Source organism: Narcine bancroftii, chromosome 3 (genome assembly GCF_036971445.1).
Source record: "Narcine bancroftii isolate sNarBan1 chromosome 3, sNarBan1.hap1, whole genome shotgun sequence".
In the NCBI taxonomy this organism is placed as follows: Eukaryota; Metazoa; Chordata; class Chondrichthyes; order Torpediniformes; family Narcinidae; genus Narcine; species Narcine bancroftii.
The window spans coordinates 27,397,949-27,423,406 of NC_091471.1; the positions used below are offsets into that span (position 1 = coordinate 27,397,949).

General features: G+C 40.9%; 1 protein-coding gene across 4 annotated transcripts in view; it reads left to right on the top strand.

Annotated features, from left to right (window-relative positions):
* Window positions 1-25,458, top strand: part of polr1a (RNA polymerase I subunit A) — a 217,102-nt gene that overhangs the window by 50,908 nt on the left and 140,736 nt on the right. For all 4 annotated transcript variants that reach the window (XM_069923650.1, XM_069923651.1, XM_069923653.1 and 1 more), the window contains 5 exons: window positions 4,026-4,111; window positions 6,132-6,244; window positions 14,426-14,512; window positions 19,997-20,105; window positions 22,784-22,952. In XM_069923650.1, the coding sequence (XP_069779751.1) occupies window positions 4,026-4,111; window positions 6,132-6,244; window positions 14,426-14,512; window positions 19,997-20,105; window positions 22,784-22,952 (564 nt within the window). The remainder of the gene's footprint in view (window positions 1-4,025; window positions 4,112-6,131; window positions 6,245-14,425; window positions 14,513-19,996; window positions 20,106-22,783; window positions 22,953-25,458) is intronic.

The following is a 25,458-nucleotide window of genomic DNA, read 5'->3' on the forward strand; positions in this document are numbered from 1 at the left end:
CGTGCTGTAGGTACGGCTTCCATATCTCAATGAATGTGCCATATTCCCCCTTAAGTTATAAGTAATTTTCTCCAGGGGAACACAGCTCTGCATCTCCATGCTCCATCTTGCTATGCTTAGCTGAAGGTCAGATTTCTAGCTAATCATTATGCATTTCAAGCCATCGCCAAGGCGACCTTCACAAATTGATTTTGATGTTTTGACAATTTTAGACACAAATCTGTAATGTTACCCAGCAGGAACAGGGCAGGGCAGGGTCCTGCAGATATTCCACCCCTGTGATTTTTTTCAAAATGCCCCCTAATTCTACCCAAAAGGGTCTCACCTTGGCGCATAGCCACATCAAATGTACAAAAGTTCCTGTCTCAATGCCGCATCTAAAACAAGTCCGGGATTGCAGGTTTGACTAAGTTGTTTTGCACCAGTCTATATTTGGTGTTAGTAACCATCTTCATGCTCTCCAGACAGAGGTCAGTCCAGCATCATTCAGGAACTTGTTCCCAAATCCAACTCCCATCTCTGCCTCATTTTATGGAGACCTGGTTTTGGGCTCTTATTTTGGAACAGGAGATACATATCCAAAATAAATTTACGTGTGATCCCCTTTGAATTAGAGCCTCCACATCACTATACAGTGACAGGGTCATAGATGGACCTAATTTGTCCCTCAAAAAAGATCTTAATTAAAGATAGCAGAAGAAGGAATTATTTGATAGCTCAAATTTGTTTTTTAATGCTTGAATGACATGAACTGTCCCTTCTCATAACAGTCCTCAATACACCTGATCCCCTTCTGGCACCAGGTGTCCAGGATCTTGTTACCCATAGTCATAGGGATTAATTTATTCTGGGTTGGGGCATTTTAGGGGACAACCCTACTTTTAACCTGATAATCTGGTTTATTTTTTGCCTCATTCAAATTAAGTGCCTTAATATCATGATGTCTGTTATCCCATTTGTAAATAATGTCTCCTGCTATCTCCTCCCATACCATGTCCAGACCAATTTGTGCCCTGGAGGGTAAACCATCTCCCGCAAAAAATGAGGCAATAAACCTTGCCTGAGCTGCCCAAAAATATATTTTTTTAAATTTGGGAGTCTCATCCCTCCCAGGCTATAGTCCCAGGTCAGTTTGTCCATGGAGACTCTAGCTACTTTGTCACTCCACAGGAATTGTCTAACTCGTCCATTGAATGTTTTGAAAAAAACTCTGGAGTAGTGGTATGGTTAAAGATTGGAAGAGATATTTTAGCCTTGGCATTACTTTCATTTTAATGCAGTTAACCCGACCCATCAACATGATAGGCAGATGCATCCACCTGCGTAAATCCTCCTCAATGTTTCCAAGCAACGGGAGATAGTTCAGTTTATATAAATTTTGTACATTTTTATCTATTCATATTCGTAAATATTTCATCCCCTTTTGCAGCCATTTGAAATTACTCTCCCGTTTGTATTTCTCATACTCCCCATTCGTTAGTGGCATTATTTCACTCTTATCATAGTTAATTTTGTATCCCAAAATTTGGCCATAATCCTCCAGTATTGTTTGCAACCTGCCCAATGACCCTGTTGGCTCTCAAATATATCAAAACATCATTTGAGAACAAATTGATTTTGTGTTCTTCCTGGTCCCCTGTAAACCCTTTAATGCCTGGATCCCAGCAAATGGCTACTGCCAAGGATTCAATCACCTTAATGAAAAGACCAGGGTATAGCAGACAGCCCTGTCTACTGGATTTGATCAGTGGGAAAGCTGAAGATGTCTGGCCATTAGTGATAACTTAGGCCTTGGGTTTGCTGTACAATGCTTTAATGCAATTTATAAATTAATGTCCAAATTTCTCCAGAACTTTCATCAAAAAAAATCCCACTCCACTCTATCAAAGGCTTGCTCAGCATCAAATGACATGGCTATACTTGGATCCACACTTGCCTGTTCCAAGTGTATTATATTAATTAACCTACTTATATTGTCTGCCGATCGTCTTTCCTGCACGAACCCCACCTGATCCAGATTTACTAGTTTTGTTAAATACCGAGCCAATCTATTTGCCAAAGCTTCAGCTATTATCATCTAGACCAGGTTCAAAAGTGAGATTGGTTTATAGGAGGACAGCTTCAGTGGGTCTCTATCCATTTTAGGAATTACTGTAATTATTACCATCGAAAAAGACTCCAGGAGAGTACGGGACTCTTCCGCCTGTTCCATCACATCCAAAAATAGTGGCATTATCAAGTGTTCCCAATCACTCTTGATCCCAGCCAAGGAGACTGATTTTAAATCCAATAAATTATTATAAATACATGCTATCAATTTTTATTCCCAAATCTTTTTTCAGATCACTAGATTTGGTTATTTCTACTTACATATAACAGGGGAGGAAACCACATATAAACAAGCTCATCTTCAAAAGCCTACAAGGAATGGAGAATTATTATTTCCAGGTTTTAGGTTTTACTATTGGATGATTAACATATGTTTTATTACATTTAGAGAAGTCAGTGAATCACTCCTGGATAGAAATGGAACTGCAGTTCTCCAAAAAAACTTCTATGTTGGCAATTTTGGGATTTTTTTTCCATTTTCTTTCTTTACATTGACACATAATCCATTAATGAGAAATAGGTTGAGAATATGGGCTCAATTTTTCTTTGGGCTTGATGGTTTTTCTTTCGCTGGTACTATTATAGATAACCATCTTTTTCAGCCATCCTGGCTTAAATTAGGCATCCAAAATTTTAATGATCTCTTTATTAGAGTTAATTTTGCCTAATTTGAATAATTGTCAGCCAAATTTGATCTTGTTATCAGGCATTTTTTAAGATATTTACATATTAGATATTTTGTTCAGTCTAAGCCAGTGATTCTCAACCTTTTTTCTTTCCACTCACATACCGCTTTAAGTAATCCCTATGCCATCAGTGCTCTATGATTAGTAAGGGATTGCTTAAGGTGGTATGTGAGTGGGAAGGAAAGATCGAGAATGACTGCTCCAGACCCAATTGTTACTGAAATATTTTGCCTGAGAAAAATTGTCATTGGCCCATTTCTTTTGGAGTTATGAAACTGTGCACATAAGGAGTCAATTAGATATGATTAAAACAGTGGTTTTCAAATTACCACCTTAAGCAATCCCGTACTAATCACAGAGCACCTACAGCATAGGGAAGACTTAAAGTGGTATGCGAGTAGAAATAAAAAGATTGAGAACCACTGGTCTAAACTTTCTGATTTCCCATGAATCTCAAATACTAATATTCTTAATCTATTTCTTTAACTTAGTTTTATTTTCACTCCTTCAATTCTAAAATGAATCATAACAAATTGACTAAAATAGCTTCAGCTGTCGGTTCATTTTGCATATTCATTTCTACCCGTCTTTCTCTATTGCTTTGACAAGTTAGTCCAAATGAGAGATTGTCGGATAAACAAGAATAAAGTCATTTTAAGGACTGTCTAACTCTCTGTTCTAAGATGGAAAGACAGGTAAAATACTGTGCAGTCTGATAAAGATAAAGCATGCTCGACATGTGCAGCAGGGTTAGGCATCATTCCCTGCTTCATTCGACTCACTACTGATGTTCACTGATCTTCACAAATCACTGCAGCAGTGTTTGTTTTTATCCTTCAAATTCACACCACACCCTCCATTTTATTAGTAATGTCTGCTTTTCAAATCTGTTTTCTAAACTTTTGTCCTGTTTCACTCCAACTATCTTAATACCTTCTCCACACCCATGTCTTTAATTACAACTTTGCTTATATTTCCCCTCTTGCATAGGTTTGAGGTTTTTGTTAATATCTAATACTTTGTTCTTATTACTATTTATTCCCGAAGGTTCATTTGTTGGCATGCTATTTAAAGATGGCGGAAACTCTCATCCAAAAAGAGAAGGAAAGCAACAGGAATGAACAAAAATTATAAGCGGATTTATAACAAGAATACTGCTTTGATATTGAGTGTGCTTGGTCTTTTTACTTTTTAACAGTTTCCTCCATTATGATTCTGTTTTATTGCAAGGTGAAAAACGTAACTGATTGCAAGGATAAATTAATAAGGGATTTCTGGAAAAACTATATGAAATCAAGAAAATGCCCAAACTGCAAGTGAGTGATTGTTTTTGTTCAGAAATTTGGTAGTTGCATTTTGGAAGTGATATAAGAACCAATGTCATTTAAAATGTAGTTATTTTTGGCATTGTCTACAAAATTTCTTTCCTGGTTGAAAGTGATTTGAAAATTACATCTTTTTAGCAAGACGGTCGCGCATATTCTCCTGCTTTCTCGTCAGCTCTTGAAATGTCCGAGATTTTATTCACTTTTTTTCTGTAGAATTACTTGACCTCTGCTGGACCAGTGGAAAAGCTGAAATAATTGGCAGCTTTTGATATATTACCTTTTTCGTCATAGAATCTACTTAATGAGATGTAATGAATAATTGATTACTAGACAAGAGATGAAGTCTACACAGACGATGAGGTTGATATATCCTTATTTGTACAGTAACTGATGGAAAAAAATACCTTACATTAGTAGATTACTTTGGAAATCCAAGCTTAGAGATCTAGATTGCACGGATAATGTAGCAGTCAGTGAGTTCCAGCACCTCGAGTTCAAATTGTAAGGAGTTTGTGTTCTCCTCGTGTCTGCATGGGATTTCCCTGAGTGCTCCTGTTTCCTCCCAACCTCCAAAATGTAGGGAGTTGTAGGTTAATTTAGGTGCAATTGAGCAGCACAGGTCAGAATGGCCAGAACTGGCTTTTACTGTACTGTCAATAAAATTTAAAATTGAGTCAAGGATTAGCTCTCTGGTGGCTGGATCATACTAATTACAAAGAAAGATGATTGTCCCTGTTGTAAGCCAGTCACTTCAATCCATGAGCAATGGAGCAATATCTTGAAAATTACTCGTACCTCTTAACTGCTGTTACAAAAATCAATAGTTCTTATCATATGACAGGAAAGAATGTGTCATTCTAGGACTCCAACCTCACATCGACGTTCTGTGCTTTTCATCACTGTGTGTGAATGAGATACAGCTGTACACTTGAGAGAAGGGAACATAATTGGCATATTGCCTTGATATAAGGAACCATTTAGTTGGTTAATGAAGTTTGTTTGCTGGAGGAGGATTGGTAAATGCATATCAATTTCATTTTTTGATTTCTCCTCTTCCAACAGAAGTAGGTGAAGAAATAGATATTCTTGTGCTAGCTAGATGAAAGCATGTAGTCCAAGAAGAAATGCAAACACCTTCACCCCCACCAAGAAATGTTGGTTTTAGTGTTTAGAACAGTGGTCCTCAACCTTTTTCTTTCTACTCACTTTGTAATCCCTATGCCATCGATGCTCAGTGATTAGTAAGGGATTGCTTAAAGTGGTATGTGAGTGGGAAGGGAAGGTTGAGAATCACTGCTCGAGACCCAATTGCTACTGAAATATTTTGCTTGAGAAAAATTGTCATTGGAGTTATGAATCCGTGCACATAATGAGTCAATTAGGTACGATTTAAACAGTGGTTTTCAAACTTTTTCTTTTCACCCACATACTACCTTAAGCAATCCCTTACTAACCACAGAGTACCTATAGCATAGGGAATACTTAAAGTGGTATGTGAGTGAAAAGAAAAAGATTAAGAGAAACTGCTCTAGAACTAGAGGGCTTAGGCTTAAGGTGAGTGGAACAAGGATTAAAGGGGATATATTTTTCCTGCAAAATGTAGTTGGTATCTGAAATGAGCTGAAAGAGACAGGAACTATAATTGCATTTAAGAGGCATCTGAACAGTACCTGAATGAACAAGACATCGAGTGATATGAAATTAATTTTGGCAAATGGGATTAGTGTAGAAAGCATGACAGATGCAATGAGCTGAAGGGGTGCTTCTTTATTGTACAACTCTATGACTTTTAATATTAGATTTCATTAAACATTTATTGTGTGTTTGAGTAAATAACAGCAATGGATTTTGATAAATGTTTGCAGAATGTTTCTGAAAGTCTGAAAAAATTCATGTAACCTTTCAGAACATTTCTTTGAGATCTACTGGTTACTGTTATTTGTGTACATCAGATAGAATAGTTGATAAAGAGATTCTGCACTCATAAAACCTTGTTTCTGTTTTTTAGAGCTGGAAAATCAATTGTGCGAAAGGAACACAACAGCAAGCTAATAGTAACGTACCCTACAGCTGCAATTAAACTGAAGAAAAAAACAGATAAAGCAGTGCAAGAGAGTGGAGGTAAAGCCCAATAAAACTAACCTGAGCACTTTTGTGTTTTTGCTGTTAATAATAGCAAGGAGAAGTGGTTCCATGGTAATGTTAAGTATTGAGTGAAACACAAAAGTTTACAGATGCTGTGATTGTAGTAAAACACACACAGAAATGCTGGAAGAACTCACCCAGTCTTGCAGCATCTGTAGGAAATAAAGATATATTACTGACTTTTTGGGCTTGATCCCTTCTTCAAGGTATACGCCAAAAAGAAAGGAAAGTGTCAGAATAAAAACTGAAGAATGACAGGGGGAGGAGTCTAGACCAACATTCACAAGGTGTTCATTGGATATGATAAAAGGAAAGATGAGAATTGATTTGGCTCTGTAAAAGAAGACAGAGGGAAAAGGGAAGAGACAAAATGGACAGGATTCCCCTTGTCCTCACCTACCTCCCCACCAGCCTCCATGTCCAACATTCCTCTTCCACCATTTCCACCACCTACTACATGATCCCACCACACGACACATTCCCCTTTCCTCTCCTTTCTGCCTTTCACAGGGACTGTTTCCCTCTGTGACTCGCTTGTCCACTCCTCCCTCCCCACAAATTGTCCCCTTGGCAACTCTCCCTGTGACCACAGGGGATCCTCCACTTGGAGTCACACCTCCTCCCTCGCCACCATTCAAAACACAGTCCTTCCAGGTGAAGCAGCATTTCACTTGTGCATCTGCGGGGGTCATCCTCTGCATTTAGTCCTCCCACCCTGGTCTGCTGTACATCAGAGAGGCTGGACGCAGATTGGGAAATTGCTTTCTGTCCGTCACAATAGTGTGGATCTCCCAGTGGCCACCCATTTCAATTCCCCATCCCATTCCATTGCTAACATGTCTATCAATGGTCTCGTGCACTTCCAGACTGAGACCACTTGCAAATTGGAAGAACAATACCTCATCTTATGGGAACCCTCCAACTGGATGGCATTAATATCAACTTTTTCGTTTTCTGTTATATTCCCCCTCCTTTACTTCTTCCCTGTTTCGCCTTTCTCCCAACTTTCTTTTTCTCTCTCTCCCCTTCCCTTTTCCCTCTGTCTCCCTTCACAGAGAAAAAAATCAATTCAGCAGTGAAGGCAGGGAGAAGTCATGGTTTTTGAAGAACAAGGGCATCTGATGACTTGGACTGGCAGGCCTCATACTGGGAACAGGTGCGGCAGAAAAGGAGAAACTGGGAGAATGAGATAATGTCCTTTCAAGACAAGGTGAAAAGTCTATGTAGCTGTGGGATATAAATGTTGGTCAATAATTATCTTCTGAGATCGAGACTGAGAGGTACAGAAAGGAGAGAAGTGTTCTATGAATTTAGGTCTGGGTAGAAGTTAGCAAGGAAGTTTATGAAATTGTTGAGATGCAGTGCCAATGCAGTTGTCAATGTACCAGAGAATAGGTTGGGAGCAGGGATTATTCCACATAGCTGACATAACTACAATCTGAACTTGTAGAAAATGGGAGCAATCAAAAGAAAGGTTGTTCAGGATGTGACAAGCCTTGCCAAGTGGAGTAGAGTATTGGCAGGGAGAGACTACTCGTACTTTGTTCAAGAAAGAAAGAGGGCTGAAAAACTTTTCTGATGGGGAAGTGATTTGTATAGAGATCCATGGTGAAGAAGAGAAGATTGGGGCTAGGGAACTTGACATTTTTAATAAGGTGGAGTTTGCGCAAGGTGAATGAATGTTGGTGAAAAATGACTGGATAAGATGAGGGGGGGGGGGGACTAGATAGAATCAAGGTATGAGGAGATAAGTTCAATGGGGTAAAAGCAGGCAGAAACAATGGGCCTGCCAATGGGAGTTTTACTAATGAATCTTGGGTGTAGATGGAAGAGGGCTGTATGAGGATGGGAAACAATCAGGTTCATGGCTATAATATCTGTGATGGCATAGGAAATAATATCTTGATGATGGTCCTGGTCTCGGGCCCAACAAGAGGAGGTGTCCAAGAGCTGCTATCTGATTTCTGTAAGATGGAGGGTCTGTCTGCCAGACTATATCATCAACTCCCTTGTGTCTGGGCTTAACCATAAACTTAGGATTAGTGTACAGTTTGTTTTGGGGTGGGAGGGGGGTGATGACTGAGGTTAGAGTGGGTAAAGAGATAAAGATAAGATGAAGGATGTCCTGTTGGACTTAAAAAGTTGAGAACAGGGAAAGAGCCATAGGGGAGCTCCAAGGGTATTCAGGTGCTCAATGAGTTTCACTGAAAAGCCCCAATTAGTGTTCATGATGGAGGACCCCTGGGGTGATTGTAACTTGAAGGTCATTGGGTTCATCACTGACGTGAGAAAAATCAGCCAGATCAAAGTTCAATCTGACTTGGGTAAAATGACTCATATTTTGATGTGGACATGAAAAATGAATTGTTTACACTTCCTTGGAAGTAAGCATTGAAAACTAATATGCAGGTGCAATAAATATGTGGAAAGCAAATGGTATGTTGGCTTCTAATGTGTTGGAATGTGAGAATAGAAGTTAGATATCTTACTGATAAAGGACTTTGGTGAAACTGCATCTGAAATATGATCTTAAAACAGAGTCCAGCTGAGGTTCCTTGGATGCAGGTTTGCCAGATGAGAAGAGCTTTACTTTCTAGAGTTTAGAAGACTGAGAGATGATCTCATTTAAAATCTGTAAACTTTTGTAAGCTTAACTTGTATTGAAAGTTGGAAAATTCAGCAAGTGAGATGGGTTGGATGTTGTTTTTCCCAGCTGAGGATTCTCGAACCAGTTGTCGCAATCAGATATATTTTTTCCACAGAAATCCCACAATATTGCCGTAAAGAAAACCTGTCATTAAGCTGGCTTTGGTCATGTACACTGAACCAAACAAAGCCAGCATAATGGTGGGTCAATGTGTTATTTTGCACAGCAAGCTAGCATTCTAGGAGCAAAAGAGGCAAGACATCTAGCACAACAGCGTCGGCGTCTAGTGTCACGTATAACATACTGTATTTGACGAAATGTTAGACTCACTTTTTTTCCCCAAAAAAAGGCTCAAAAATATTTCCCGGTCTTGTATATGAAGTTGAAAATAAGGTGATAATGGTGAGTAATGCTGACGGTGATCATTGTTGTTGCATGGCTCACTAGTATCACTGCTATTGTTGGGTGCTGGTGGTGGGCTATCAGGGGAAAGCAAGGCAGTGGGATCAGTGTGGGGGCTGGTGGCAGGCTGTCGAGAGACTCTCCGGCAGCCTACTGTTGTTCTCCGCAGAGGTCACTGTTGAGAAAATGTCAGGTTCGAGAGAGACTAGTCTGGACACAAGGGTTCACAATCAAATGTTACTTTTATTAACACATAACAATTAATAGAGGAGCATAGGAAAATCTTAGTGAGAATAAAACACACGTGCACAACTTATAAAAGAGTGTGGGAAAATATGCACACAATTTGATAAAACTGTACCACTGGCCAATCAGTGACCTCCTTTACCAAAAACAACACCCTGCTGACCAGCAACCAGCCAATCAGGTGCGTACTTGCCCACAAGCCTGAGTGCGCACTGCCATTGGCTGGCCCAGATCATTGGCCCCTGCTCAGCAGAGTGGGACATATTTAAGTCTGAGCAGGTTGTTTCTCGCTTTCTTCCCCCCCAATGTAGCGATGCTCCTGCTCTCTGCCCGGATCGTGGTTGCTACAATGGGCTCCATTCATGAGTATCACAGATAACGGAGGACTGTAGACCCCTAACACTAGCCAGTGTATAGAGATGCCAGAGCAGATCCACAGTCCTCCGAATTCCCCAGAGTGGGAAACTGAAATCCCAATGGGAAGCATATTCCCTTGGGGTCTACACTGAGGCAATCCTCCCCTATTGCCTGGCACTACATTTGAGCCCCTTCCTTCACCAGTGGATCCCACGCTTTGGATTTGAGTTGGCGCGAGTGTGTGAGTGCTTGTATGCATGTGAGTAGCGGGAGGGCCTTTGTGCTGTGCTGTAGGTTGATTTAATAAAGATCATTGTATTGTGATCCGAGTCTTGGAGCTTGCTTTCTTCTTTACCTCACGAACCCTTCAATATGATACAAAAACATGCACACACAATTTATAATAGAGCATAGGAAAATCTACTGCAAGTATTGATCTATAACAGTGGATTTCAAACTTTTTTTTTCCACTTACATACCACGTTAAGTAATCCCTTACTAATCACTGCTATCTATCATTGGTGGCTGGTGGCGGGTTGTCGGAAGGAGTGGGGCGGTGGGATCAGTGTGGGGGCTGGTCTTTTATCACAATGCCACTCCCTAACATTAATCTTCGATCAGAATTTATTGTCAGGAACAAGTCATGAAATTTGGTGTTTTGCGGCAGCATCATAATGCAAACATTCACTTTATAACCATTATAACATGCCTTTGCAAGCAGAGAGAGTCAAACAGGCTTTCTCTCACAGAGAGTGAGAGAGACACAGAGATCACTTCTACAGTGTTAAAGCTAGCAGAAGTAGTTGGCACTGGAATAGGAGAAGCTGGCAAGCTTGTGGAAAGCCCTATCTGGAAGATGACTTGGTCAAAGCCCTCATGGTTCATGCAAGAGAGGACTGGCTGTCTGATGTTTCACTTGGAATAAGTAACAAAAAGGAACTCTGTGGTGACCTGAAAGAAAGCGGTTATCATCTGGAGAACCCTGAAGGGGCAAGTTTCATCAGCCAGACAGTGAAGTGGCTGATTTTAAAAAAGGAACAAATCTGTCTCTGAAAACCGACAAGAACCTTCCTGAGTGGTAACCATTTAACTTTCAAGTGAACTTTATAAATGTTAAATTCTGTGCACAGTATAAGAATTCCCTGGAACCAGTGAACTTGGAGAAATGAGAAGTGAGATTGGACTGTGAACCAAAGAACTTTTCTGCACTTACACACACATACGTGCGATTAGAGTTAGAAGGGAGTTAAGTTAGGTTAAGTAAGTCAATAGTGATGAGTTAAAATTTGATTCTATTTTCATGTTTAAAGATAATTAAAAGCAACTTTTGTTTAAATAACCATTTGTCTTGGTGAATATCTATTGCTGCTGTGTTTATGGGTCCTCTGGGCTCGTAACAGAGGATAGAGGCTGATTTTTTAAGACACTATCTCATGTAGGTGTCTTTGATGGAGTGAAGTCTGGTGCCTGTGATATCACAGGCTGAGTTAACAACCCTTTGCAGTTTATAATTGTCCTGAGAGTTGGTGCTTCCATACCAGCCAGTGATGCAACTATCCAGAATTCTCTCCACTGTACACCTGTAGATGTTTATGAGAGTCTTCAGTGACGAATCTCCTCAGACACCTCACAAAGTATATCCGCTGCCGAGCCTTCTTTGTAATTGTATCAACCTGGAGTCTCCAGGACAGATCCTCGGAGATGTTGATACCCAGGAATTTGAAGTTCTTGATCCTCTCCATTACTGAACTCTCGATGAGAACTGGGTCATGTTCCCCTAACTTCCTCTTGAAGTCTACAACATCTCCTTGGTTTTGCTGATGTTGAGTGCAAGGTTGTTGTCATTACACCATTCAACGAGCTGATCTATCTCCTTCCTGTACACTTCCTCATGGTTATTTGTGATTCTTCTGACAACTGTGGTGTCATTGGCAAACTTGTAGATAGCATTGCAGATAGCATCTGTCAGTGACTGTCTTGAATACATTCAGTAACTGAGCATTCACATCCTATTCTGTCGGGTTCCAGATTCAGTACTTTTATCTTATTCATGAATGATCAAGCCCTATTTTGAAAGACCACAACCACCCCACATCAGTCCTGTCAAAACCATGAATTATGCACTTATGAATTAATCTCTCATTCTCCTCCCAGCAACACATCAGTGCTTCACCCACCTAACAAAATGGAGATTTTAGTAGAGGATGCATCTCTATTTCACCACCAGCTCATTTCATCTCTAGCTCCAGCCATTTCATCTACAGCTTATTTCAAACTTCTGCATTTATGGGAGCATGCATAGACATCTGAGATGGGTTGATCAGCTATTCCCTCATGAACCACTCACTGTCAGCCAGATCGACTCTGCCTTTTACCTTTGCTGTATAATTGCAGTTCAATCTGGCAGACCTCGTGTCAAATCAGTGTTGTACTAGGAATGATACCTTGCTGGGTTGGTGCTGGACCCAGCCACACTTTGTGATTGCCCTCACCTTTCTCCATGAGCGGCCACAAAAACACTAACATTTGGCAGCTGGGTGGTCACAACTAATGCGAGGCTTCCATAACTGTTTTACCAAATTGAAGGGGTGAAGAATGGCAAGTGGGCTTCAGACTGTTCGAACTGAGGACAAGCACATAGGCCGGCTTGCTCACAGCACAAAGTGATTAGAGACACCTGGGAACAGCTGGGAGTGGGGCTTTGGGATCAGTGTGGGGGCTGGTGGCAGGCTGTCAGGAGACTCACCTGGCAGCCGGCCATCAGTCCCCCCACTGGTCCCACCGCCCTGCTAAACCCCCCCCCCCCGGGAGAGAGCAGGCAGCGGGCCGCCAGGAGAGAGCAGGACAGCAGTAGTATTATTATTAAAAAGATTTTTCATGTTGTCCCACTTACACTAAAAAAACATACGATGCATGTATACATTCTTTCCTGTCATGGTCCCGAAATGCCCTATCGCTACTTTTACACAGACGGTGATCCGGTGTTGTTATCTCAAGGTGGATGAAGGGCTGAAGCCAAAACGTTGGTTATGTATCTTTATCTTTGTTATATAAAGTACACTGTTTGACCCAGGTTCTTTTTTCTCTTCGGTTCACGTTTTTCCTTTGGTGTAGTTTTCGGTGCTTTCTTTTTTCGGCGACATTGTAGTTAAAGTTATTAGTAGTTTAAAAAGACTTTAAATTAAGTTTAATAGTAAAAACTTATCTTAATTAACACTTTTTAAATTAAAGTCCCCGGGAGTTGTAAGTGAGCACTGTGCTCCCTACGCCATCCCTACGCCATCATGTGACCTCCCCCGTACTGAGTTTCTCCAGCATTATGTTTTTACTTGAATTCTACAGCTTCAAGCTACTTTATTTCTGTCTGTATCAGTTGTCTGTCTCTGTTACTGCATCAGCTTGTTTGTTTTTTTCCTTTTGGGAGTGGAAGATTCCACAGCATGATCTGCCTGGTCTCTTCTCTTCTGTTTTCCTCAACCCTCACATTCGTTTGTCAATATTTTTGCTTGTCAACTACTTCCATTCATTAATTGACCAAATAATTTCCAGTTTATGCCATGGTCAACCCTGGTTTTATCATATCAAAGACTTCAGCCCTTTCCCCATTCTCACTCTTGCTTCATTAACTTTTTTTATCTTCTAAGTTTCAAAGAAGAGTCTTCTCCCACAGATGTGGCCTCAGCTTTGATTTCTGGACCATTGATTACCAGCTTGAAACTAACCTTTTATCCTGATTTTCTACTTTTTGTTAGCTAGCTGTTAGCCAAACCTATATCTCTGCAAGTATATTACCTTCATTTTGTGTACTCGTTATGTTGTGCAATAATCTTCTAGTGATGTTATTGTTTGCTCACCACCAATCCAAGTATATTACAGTACATCAACTGATTCTACCTTTAAAGAACTTTATTCAGCTTATCAATCCTGATTTCCCAAAAGAAATCTCTTATCAACTTTTGTCTGGATGCAACACCGATTAGTTCAGGAGCTGCTTTACCCAAGATGGAGAAACTCCATGGGGTTGTGAATGCAGCTCAGGCCACCATACAAATCAACTGGCCCTCCTTCAATTTTGGATACACTTTCCACTGTCTCAGGCAAGCAACCAGCATATTAACAGTCCCATCCCACCCCAGTCGCACACTCTTCAACACTGCCCACATCCCCCCCATTCCCCTGAAGTCCCCTTCCCCAATCCTGTCTTATGCTTGAAAACACTCAACATCAGTGTCAAGGGGCTCTTGCACTGTTTTAACTGAACTTTATCTCTGTAATACTATAGTGTGCACTTTGTATTTTGTGCTGAAGGGCAAGTTGACTCACCTGTATTGCTAGCAGAACCAAGTATGTCAGTGCATATGACAACAAATAATTAAATTCACTTGTATTTTCATCCCTCATGATAAAAAAAATGAAAATAAGTGCAAGTTCCTTTTGCTGTTCTGGTGCTTTATTTTGTTGTTATACATCTAAATAATTGTTTACTTTTTTAATATTTTGCTGAGGTCTTGATGATTCGCTCTTTGGAAAACGAGGTTTCCTGACACCTATCACTGCCAAAGACCACGTTCTAGAACTTTGGAACAATGATGGTAAATAGTTTTTGACATTTCTGTGGAACTGAACCATGCTGTAAGTATTTGAATACAATAGACAGAGAAGAAAGTGGCAGTGGGAAAGTTGTCTTTTACTTTTCAGATTCATGCACTTGTACCATTACAATGTTAGCTCTAGTCTTGTAGGCACCATCTTATCCCTTAGTTAAAAGAATTAGATACATAAGTACTTTTACTTTACTGACAAGTGGTAGATCTTCAGAAGTTGACTTTTGTATGAAATTTCTTTCTGCACTCTATTGGATATAACATTAATTTGAAGGTGAATAGGGGAGTTATTCCTTGTATCTTGACCATCATTTACCCCTCCGACAACATTCACAGCATTGATTATCTGGTCATAATAGCTTTGTAATTATAGGAACTTGGTGTGTACAGATTGGCTGCGACATTTCCTATATTAAAGCTTTTAATGGACAGTGAGAATGGCAGCCAATGAAGGGTCATGCTCCTCTTGCAGAATGTGGGTAGTCAGGGAAGCCAACAGTATCCCTGATGAATTAATGTGTGAGAAGTGCATCCAACTGCAGCTCCTCACAGACCATGTTAGGGAATTGGAGCTGGAGTTGGATGAACTCCACATCATTCGGGAGGTTGGGGATGGGGGGGGGAGTAAACAGGATTTACAGGGACGCAATCACCCCCATGAGGCAGAAGGAAGGTGGCTGCATGCCAGTCGGGAGAGGGAAATAAAATAGGCAGGCAGTGCAGGGTACCCCTGTGGCCATTCCTCTCAGCCACAAATATACCTCTTTTTAGATACCGCGAGAGGGATGACCTATCAGGGTCAGACAGCAGCCAAATAAATAGCATTGTGATTGGCTCTGAGCCTCAGAAGGGAAGAGTGAAGTCAGGTAGAATGATATTCATAGGGGACTTGATAGTCAGTGGAACACATAGGAGATTCTTTGCCCACAAAAGAGACTCCAGGATAGTTTGTTGCCTTCTAGGATGTCTCTGAATGGGTGCAGAATATTCTTAAGGGGGAGGGTGAGCAGCCAGAGGACATGGTACATAATGGTACCAATGACATAGACAGGAGTGGGGTAGAGGTCATGCAAAGTAAATTTAGGGAAGTAGGAAAGAGGCTGAAGAGCCAGAGCTCCAAGGTGGAAATCTCTGAAATCTCTGGATTACTAGGGAAGGTTAGAACAGGAAGATAGTGCAGACAATGTGTAGCTGAGGAATGGTGCAGGTTTTTAAGTTCTTGGATCATTGAAATATTTTCTGGGGAAGGGGTGACCTGTACAAGTGGGACGGGTTGCACCTGAACTCGAGAGGAATCAATATCCTGGCAGGGAAGTTTGCTAGTACTGTTCGGTGAGGGGAGTGGGGGTGGGGTGTGGGTGGGTGCATGGTGGTGAGGTTTAAATTCGATTCACGAGGGGTAGGAACCAAAGTGAAGAAGCAGGGAAAGAGGCTCAGAGCCTGGTAGGAAGTTTGTTTGGAAGGACAGGCAGATAGATACTTGCAGAGGTGACTAAAAAAAACTCATAAGGCGGGAAAAGATGAATTATGAAAGTAGGCTAGCAAAAAATAGAGGATACAAAAGGTTTCAAGTTAAAGAGAGGAGAGATAGGATCGTTAGAAAATTATGCTGAAGAACAATAATGTGAGACAAGGAGATGGCAGAGAAACTGAGTATTTTGCATCAGTCATTATGGAAGACATTAGCAGTGTGCAAGATGTTGAAGGGTATCAGGGAAGGGAAGTGAGTGAAGTTATTATTTCATGGGAAAAGGTACTCAGAAAACAGCCTTGCGTTCTGTGAGAAGGAGCAGTTGAGATTGTACAGGCTTGGTAATGATCTTTCAGGAAACAATAGATTCTCGTATGGTCCTGGAGGACTGGAAAATCACCAATCTCACTATTCAAGAAAGGAGGAAGGCAGCAGAAGGTAAGTTATAGACCTATCAGTAGTTGAGAAGATGTTGGGGTCGATTGTCAAAGAGTAGGTTATGGAGTATTTGGAGGCACATGACAAGATAGGCCAAAATCAGCATGGTTTCCTTTAGGGAAAATCTTGCTTGACAAACATGTTGGAATTCTTTGAAGAAGTAACAAGTAGGCTAGATAAAGGAGATGCAGTGGATATTGTTTTTTTTTTGGATTTTTCAGAAGGCATTTGACAAGGTATTGCATATGAGGCTATTTAACAACATAAGAGCCCATGGTAGAACAGGAAATGTACTAGTGTGGGTAGAGCATTGGCTGATTGGCAGGAAGCAGAGTTGAAATACAGGGATCTAATTGGCTGCCAGTTGCTAGTGGTGTTCCACAAGGGTCTGATTTGAGGCCACTTCTTTTTATATTGTATATTAATGATTTTGATTATGGAATGAATGGCTTTGTGGCTATTTGCAGTTTATATGAAGGTAGACAGAGGAACAGGTAGTGTTGAGTAAACAGGGAGGCTGCAGAAGGACTTGGGAAGATTAAGAAATTTATTTCATTTGCCATTTCTCAGCCCATACAGGTCATGCACTTAGGTAGAAAATATAAACGGGGAAACTATTTTTTAAATGGGGAGAAAATTTAAAGTATTCAGATGCAAAGGGATCTGGAAGTCCTCATGCAGGATAGCCTGAAGGTAAAATTTACATCTTGAATCAGTGGTGAAGAAGGCAAATGCAATGCTGGCGCTCATTTCAATAGGAATAGAATATAAGAGCAAGGATGTGATCTTGAGCCTTTATAAGGCACTGGTGAAACCTCATTTGGAGAATTGTGAGCAGTTTTGGGCTCTTCATTTAAGAGGGATGTGCTGAAGTTTGAGAGTGTTAAAAGGAGGTTCACAGGATGATCCCATGAATGAAAAGGCTCTCATATGAGGAGGGTTTTGGTCTGTACTCGTTGGAATTTAGAAGAATGAAGGGAAATCTCATTGAAACATTTTGAATGTTGAAAGGCATGTAGAAAGATGGAGAGTCTAGGACAAGAGGGCACAACTTCAGAATGGAAGGGCGTCTGCTTAGAATAGAGATGTGTAGGAATTTCTTCAGCCAGAGCATGCTAAATCTGTGGAATTTATTGCCACAGGTGGTTGTGGAGGCCAGGTTATTAGGTATATTTAGGCAGAGATCACTAGGTTCTTGATTAGCCAGGGCATCAAAGGTAGATCAGCTCATGATTAAATGGTGGCGCACACTTAATTGGCTAAATAGCCTATTTCTTCTCCTATGTATTATGGTCTTGTATTTCAATAGTACTTGATTATCTATAAAATGCTATGGGAAGTGAATGATGATGTGCAATTACAAGTCTTCCTCCTTTTCTTTTTGATATGATGTACTTATTTTGTTTCCAATAACTGCAGTCTATGTTCTTTAACCTTATGTTCTTTAAATTTAAAAAAAAAAGAATAATTTTAGACATACAACAAGGTAACAGGCCCTTCCAGCCCACAAGCCCATGCTACACAAATACCCCAATTAACCTACAACCCCCAATCAATTTGAAGGGTGGATGGAAGCCAGAGCACCCAGAGGAAACCCACACAGACACTGAGAGAACGTACAAACTCCTTACAGACGACGTTGGATTTAAACCCAGGTCGATGGTGTTGTAATAGCATTGTGCTAACCACTGCCCACTGTATATAAAGATTATATGATTTGATGCTGAGGATTAAAGATAAGGCATAGTATCTCAAACTGAACTCTTACTGATATCAAATCTGTAAGGCAAGTTGTGGCTTGGACAAGATAATTTTTCACACGGTATAGTTCACTCGCTTTTATGGATTTCATTTCACACTATTAACTGCAACAGTTCCTAGATCTAGCTGTAAAAGTAATTTTCAGTCAATAGCAGGGTTTCTCTGAGCGCTTGCTTGACTCCTAAGTCCTTGTGACACAGGCAGGAGGTAATATCGTGTCTGCTGGAATCATTCCATTACTTGAGGGTCATTGCTTTTGGTTGTAGACCTTGATTGTGATTGGTTGTTTTACATTTCTCTTTAACCTAAACAACTTTAGGTTTATTGGATTGCTTGTCTACATTGGGGAGTAGGGGTCTGTTTGTAATTTGGAATGCAGAGTACAGGAGGAACTAATGTTACTGGACTAGTAAAATGTAAAAGACAATGCAGCAGAGCTACGTTATCTCACCTGAAGTGAAAATAATGACAACTATCAAGAAATGATAAGATTGCAAAGAAACTCAGAAGAATCATCGTTGCTGGTCTCTTAATCACCCCAAATTTAATTTTTCCACCATCGTTGGTTCTGCATTCGACTGACTGGACTCCAAAGATCTGGAATTCTACACCTGTGCCTCTGACTTACTGCTTCTTTTTCTTTCTTTGTGATTCTCCTTACAACATTCTTTCTTAAATCAGACTTCTGACAATGTGTTTCATGTCTCTGTGTGATTTGGTACTTACTTTTACCGTATATACTTGTGTAATATTCGATCCCATGTAAAAGTTGACCTTTTTTTGGCCCAAAAATTGCATGTTTTCTGTATGACCTTGGTAAAATTTGTCCACCACCCTCTATTTATGGCTTTGGCTACCCATCCATCTGGGCTTCTGACAGCATGACTGCCCATCCATCTGAGGCCTGGACCACAGACCCTTGCCTCGGCTGCCCGCCCACTGGATCTCCCCATGCCCTGACCACCGATCCTTCCCTCGGCTGCTTGCCCACTGGATCTTCCAACACCCTGACCACGGATCCTCGCCCCGGCCGCTCACCACCCCCCCCAACCAGAGCTCCCAACATCCCAGCCACAGACTCTCTTCAAGGCACTGGTGGGCTGCCGATCAAAGCTCCTCCCAAATTTGACCTGAAAAATTGGTCCAAAGATCTTGTGACTTCCACAATGCTTCCAAAAACCCAGGCAAGGGTCAGATAAAATGACTATCAGAATGGTCACGATCCAAATGAAGCAATTCTTCCAGATATGGGTCAATCAAAATGACAGCAGAAGTGTCCATTTTACACAAAGTCCTTCACTTCTATCTCTGGCAGATCTCTGGTTACTTATTAATCAGTTTTGCTTCTTCAAGTGTCTCAATCACATGACTTGATTGATCAATACTGAAATCTTTTTTTTGTTTCAATTTCCCAAAAACATGACTCATAATCATATGACTTGTAAATGTCAAATCTGGTCTTTTTTCCTGAAATAACAGCCATTGTTTTTTTTTTGTTCTTCCAAACCATTTACTTTGTATATGGTTCCCACTTGATAGTGGTGTCCAAATTCAGTTTGTGAGACTCCTGAATCAGTGTAGGTAAGAGATTTTAATATTGTCTCTTGGGGTTTCACTTTAGCTATCGTAAAGTAATCATATGTATATCCTTGTAATGCTGCCTATTTTAGAGAGGTTGGCTGTTGACAACTGTAACACTCTCATCCAGTTATTCAAAAATATATTTTTTATGGCACTTTCCAATGGCCAGGAAGTCTATACTTATACTATACTTATTAAAATCAGTTCATTATTTCAATTAGGCTTCTTCCTTAAGTGTTTATTTCCTGGCTTGAAAATGCATGGAAGCACCAAGTTCAGCTGGTACCTTGACATGTTTTTCCTTGATCTTCTGGTTGTTCCTCCTTCCAGGTAAGAATGTCTGAAAAGGAGAATTTGTCTCATCAAATGCATTATTTCATCTTAAAAAGAAGCTTAATTTAACCATACCAAAACACATTAAAAATATATTAGCTACAAATCTGTGGAGATGTTTGAACAATTGAGAATTATTTTTACTGTGATGACAAAATAGAACATTTCCCGTGCGGTTGGTGTAAAATGCCTCCTGTTTTGATCATGGGAGATTTGAACTTCCCTCACATTGATTGGGATACCCATACAGTTAGAGGGCTGGATGGGCTAGAGTTCGTTAAATGTGTTCAAGATTGTTTTCTAAATCAATTAGTAGAAGAACCGACTCGGGACAGTGTAATACTAGATCTCCTCTTAGGGAACGAGCTAGGTCAGGTATCAGACATTATTGTTGGAGAAAAAATGTTAGTTTTAGGGAAGAGCAAGGAGGGGCCTAAAGTTGAGGTTCTGGATTGGAGAAGAGCAAATTTTGAAGGAATAAGATGGGATTTGGGGAGTATTGAGTGGGACAGGATATTTTTAGGAAAGGATGTAAATGAAAAATGGAGGATATTCAAAAAAGAAATTTTGAGGATACAGAGTAGATATGTCCCAGTGAGGATCAAAGGAAAGGCTGGAAGTCATAGGGAGGCTTGGTTTTTGAGGAATATTGGAAATTTGGTTAGGAGAAAAAGGGAGGTGTACAAGAGGTATAAAGAGCAAGGAGCTGAGAATTTGAAGGAGGACTTCAAGGAGTGTAGAAGGAATCTTAAAGAAATTAGAAAGGCCAAAAATAGGCACGAAGAGGCTTTGGCAGACAGAGTAAAAATAAATCCAAAGGGTTTCTATAAGTACATTAAAAGTAAAAGATTAGTGAGGGATAAAATTGGACCCCTTGTAGATAGTGAGGGTAGGCTGAGTGAGAAGTCAGAGGAAATGGGGGAAATTTTGAATGATTTCTTTGCCTCGGTATTCACTAGGGAAAAAAATATTGAACCAGTTGAAGTAAAGAAAAATAGTGGGGAGGTCATGAAGCATTTAAGGATAACCGAAGAGGTAGTGATGGCTGTATTGAAAAAGAAAAAGGTGGATAAATCTCCGTGACCGGACAAAATATTCCCAAGGGCACTCAGGAAGGCTTGTGGACAGTTAGTGGGGCCATTAACAGAGATATTTAGGATGTCACTGGCCACGGGGGTAGTGCCAAATGATTGGAGGGTGGCGCATGTGGTTCCGCTGTTTAAGAAAGGGTCCAAATGTAAACCTGGGAATTATAGGCCCGTGATTCTGACGTCTGTGGTGGGCAAGTTGATGGAAAGTGTTCTGAGGGATGCTATTTACAAATATTTGGAGGTACAGGGATTGATAGGGAGTAATCAGCATGGTTTTGTCAGGGGTAGATCATGCTTGACAAACCTGATTGAGTTTTTCGAGGGGGTTACAAAAAGATTGATGAAGGGAAAGCTGTGGATGTTGTCTATTTAGACTTTAGTAAAGCTTTTGACAAAGTTCCCCACCGGAGGTTAGGAGAAAAGGTGGAGACATTAGGTATAAATAAGGAGGTAGTGAAATGGATTCAGCAATAGTTGGATGGGAGGTGTCAGAGAGTAGTGGTAGAAAATTGTTTGTTCAATTGGAGGCTGGTGACTAGTGGGGTTCCTCAGGGATCGGTCCTGGGTCCACTATTATTTGTTATATATATTAACGATCTGGAAGTAGGGGTGGAGAATTGGATAAGCAAGTTTGCGGATGATACAAAGATTGGTGGTGTTGTGGACAGTGAGGAAGATTACCGTAGATTAAAAGGTGATTTAGGAAGGCTGGAGGTGTGGGCTGAGAAATGGCTGATGGAATTTAATACAGATAAGTGTGAGGTGTTACATTTTGGAAAGGCAAATTTAAATAGGTCATATACATTGAATGGTAGGCAATTGAGGAGTGCAGAGCAACAAAGGGATTTAGGAGTTATGGTAAATAGTACCCTCAAGGCTGATACTCAGATAGATGGTGTGGTGAAGAAGGCATTTGGAATGTTGGCCTTCATAAATCGGAGTATTGAATTCAAGAGTAGGGAGGTTATGATGAAATTGTACAAGGCATTGGTGAGGCCAAATTTGAAGTACTGTGTACAGTTTTGGTCACCAAATTATAGGAAAGATATAAACAAAATAGAGAGAGTGTAGAGAAGGTTCACGAGAATGTTGACAGGATTTCAAGGTTTGAGTTACAGGGAAAGGTTGTGCAGACTAGGGCTTTTTTCTCTGGAGTGTAGAAGATTGAAGGGGGACTTGATAGAGGTGTTTAAGATTGTAAAGACAAAGTAAATGTGGATAGGCTTTTTCAATTAAGAGTGGGGGAGATTCAAACTAGAGGGCATGGTTTAAGATTGAAGGGGGAAAATTATAAGGGGAAGATGAGGGGAAATTTCTTTACTCAAAGGGTGGTGGGGATGTGGAATGAGCTTCCGGCAGACGTGGTCGAGGCGGGATCATTGATTACATTTAAGGATAGACTGGATAGTTACGTGGAGAGGAGAGGACTGGAGGGGTATGGACCGAGTGCTGGTCAGTGGGACTAGGAGGGTGGGGATTTGTTACGGCATGGACTAGTAGGGCCGAACTGTCCTGTTCTGTGCTTTAAGTGGTTATATGGTTTTGGGTGTACTTAAGACATTGTTACTTTCTTGCATTTGGCAGATTTCGTCCAATTAATCGGCTTGGAGACCAGATGTTCACTAATGGCCAAACTGTTAACCTTCAAGCAGTGATGAAAGATGTCCAAGTGATACACAAGCTGCTGACCTTAATAGCGCAGGAACAGGTCAAGACTACAGAATCTAATCAGTCGGAGGAGATTACAGCAAAGGTAATTATTTGATTAGATCCTTTTGTTAGTAGTTGATACCAACATTTGTTGTCATTGGCAACTAAAAAAAATGTTATTATAATGCATTTTGATCTGGATACTAGGGATAAAATTCCTAATCTTCATTGACATGGTGCCATAGATTTTCTCTTGCCCATTGTGGAGGACAAATTTATTATTATAGTGTTATAGAAGGCTTACAGCATGAAAACATTTGGGATGTTACAGCGCCAGTGATTGGAACCAGAGTTTGAATCCCACGCTGTCTGTAAGGAATTTGTGTGTTCTCCCTGTGTCTGAGTGGGTTTTCCTTGGGGCCTCCAGTTTCTTCCTACCCTACCCTTCAAAGCATACCAGGGATTGTATGTCAATTGGGTGTAATTGGGCGGCACGGGCTTGTGAGCCAAAAGGGCCTGTTACTGAGCTATGTGTCTACATTTTTTTAAAAATTAAATAAGTTTAAAATTCACAGGGAGTAAGGGCAAACTCCAGACAGTTGCTCTTTCACACCGCGAACCCTCCAAAAAGGTGAGCAAAAGAGGAGGGTTGCTGTACCCAGTAAGCCTTTCACACTGGACCATAAATTACCTGGTAAATGTGTAACTCATGAATCGGGAGGGGGTCCAACCTCCAGCAATGATGGCATGAGTGACTCATTACATACTCACAGGAAGTGATATTTATCAATAATATGATCCAAGCACTGACTGAAGAAGAAGACTGCTTGTTTAAGGAGAATATGAAAATAAGAAGGGAGGAGTTTGAGGAGGAAACAAGCTGACCTGTTGAGGTGTTGACGAAGACATCTGATTATTTTGAACATCAATTTAATACCAGAACAATGTGGAAGAGAGAGAGAGACCACAGTGGACCATGTTCTGGTCTAACATCGAATGTAAATGTGATGATGAACAGTGGCAGGGGATGGATGTCTCACTAGGGGCGTTTGTCTCGCTGGGACAGGGGGTGTCATTAGTCCCCAGCCTCTCCATGTTTGATCTCAGGGCCACAGATTTGGGAGGGCACTCAAATGCCTCTTTCACTCCTACAATTATGGTTATCCACCTGAAAAAACTTCTTGCACGGATTTTCAGTTTATATTGTGGCTACTGGAATCGCAGTGGACACAATCAAATAACCAGACAAAGCGTTTCTTGAGTGAATCAAACAGATTTACTCTTCATCACCGGCGCAACATTTTAAAGCCAGAATCACGCGCTCGACACGTGCTGATGTCACCATGCACTGACGTCACATGGTCGTTTCAATGCCTCCTGGTAGTTGTAGTGTCGTACACGGCCCCGCCCCCCAGAACCGGCATAAATGTTTGTCTATCTTTTAGATTGTCGACCACTGCGACGGATTCCTTGGATTCTGGGCAGGTCCCGGCAGACTGGAAGACAGCAAATGTCACGCCACTTTTTAAGAAGGGATGTAGGCAGAAGACTGAAAATTATCGGCCAATTACCTTGACGTCTGTAGTTTGAAAAATGCTTAAAGCCGTCATTAAAGATGAAATAGTGAAACTTTTGGAACGTAAGGGTTCAATCAGGCAGACGCAGCATGGTTTTAGAAAGGGAAGATCTTGTTTGACAAACTTGTTAGGATTCTTTGAGGATATAATGGGTGCGGTGGATAGAGGGGAACATGTTTGGATTTCCAGAAAGCGTTTGATAAGGTGCCGCACAAGAGACTTCTCAGTAAGTTACAGGAAAGTGGAGTCCGGGGAAGTATATTGGGCTGGATTGAAAATTGGTTGTCTGACAGCAGGCAGAGAGTCGGATTAAATGGGAGTTTTTCAGATTGGCAGAGAGTGGTAAGTGGGGTGCCGCAGGGGTCAGTGTTAGGCCCACAACTGTTCATCATTTACATTGATGACTTGGAGGAGGGGACAAAATGTGGTGTAGCCAAGTTTGCAGAAGAGCAAATTGTAATGAGGATGTGGAGAGTCTGCAGAGGGATATAGTTAAGCTGGATGAGTGGGCAAAGGTCTGGCAGATGGAGTACAATGTTAGTAAGTGTGAGGTTATCCACTTTGGCAAGAAAAATAAAAGAGCTGAATATTATTGAAAGGGTGAAAAACTACAGCATGCTGTTGTGCAGAGGGACTTGGGAGTGCTTGTGCATGAATCGGAAAAAGTTAGGTTGCAGGTAGAGCAGGTTATTAAGAAGGCAAATGGAATGTTGGCCTTCATCACAAGAGAAATTGAATTCAGGAGTAGGGAGGTAATGTTGCAACTGAATAAGGTCCTGGTGAGACCACACCTGGAGTACTGTGTCCAGTTCTGGTTTCCATATTTGAGGAAGGATATACTGGCTTTGGAGATGGTCCAGAGGAGGTTTACTAGGTTGATCCCTGGGATGAAGGGATTCACTTATGATGAAAGATTAAATCGTCTAGGATTGCATTCGCTTGAGTTCAGAAGGAGAGGAGATCTTATAGAAACGTATAGGATTATGAAGGGTATGGATAGGATAGATGTAGGAAGGTTTTTTGAGCTAGCCG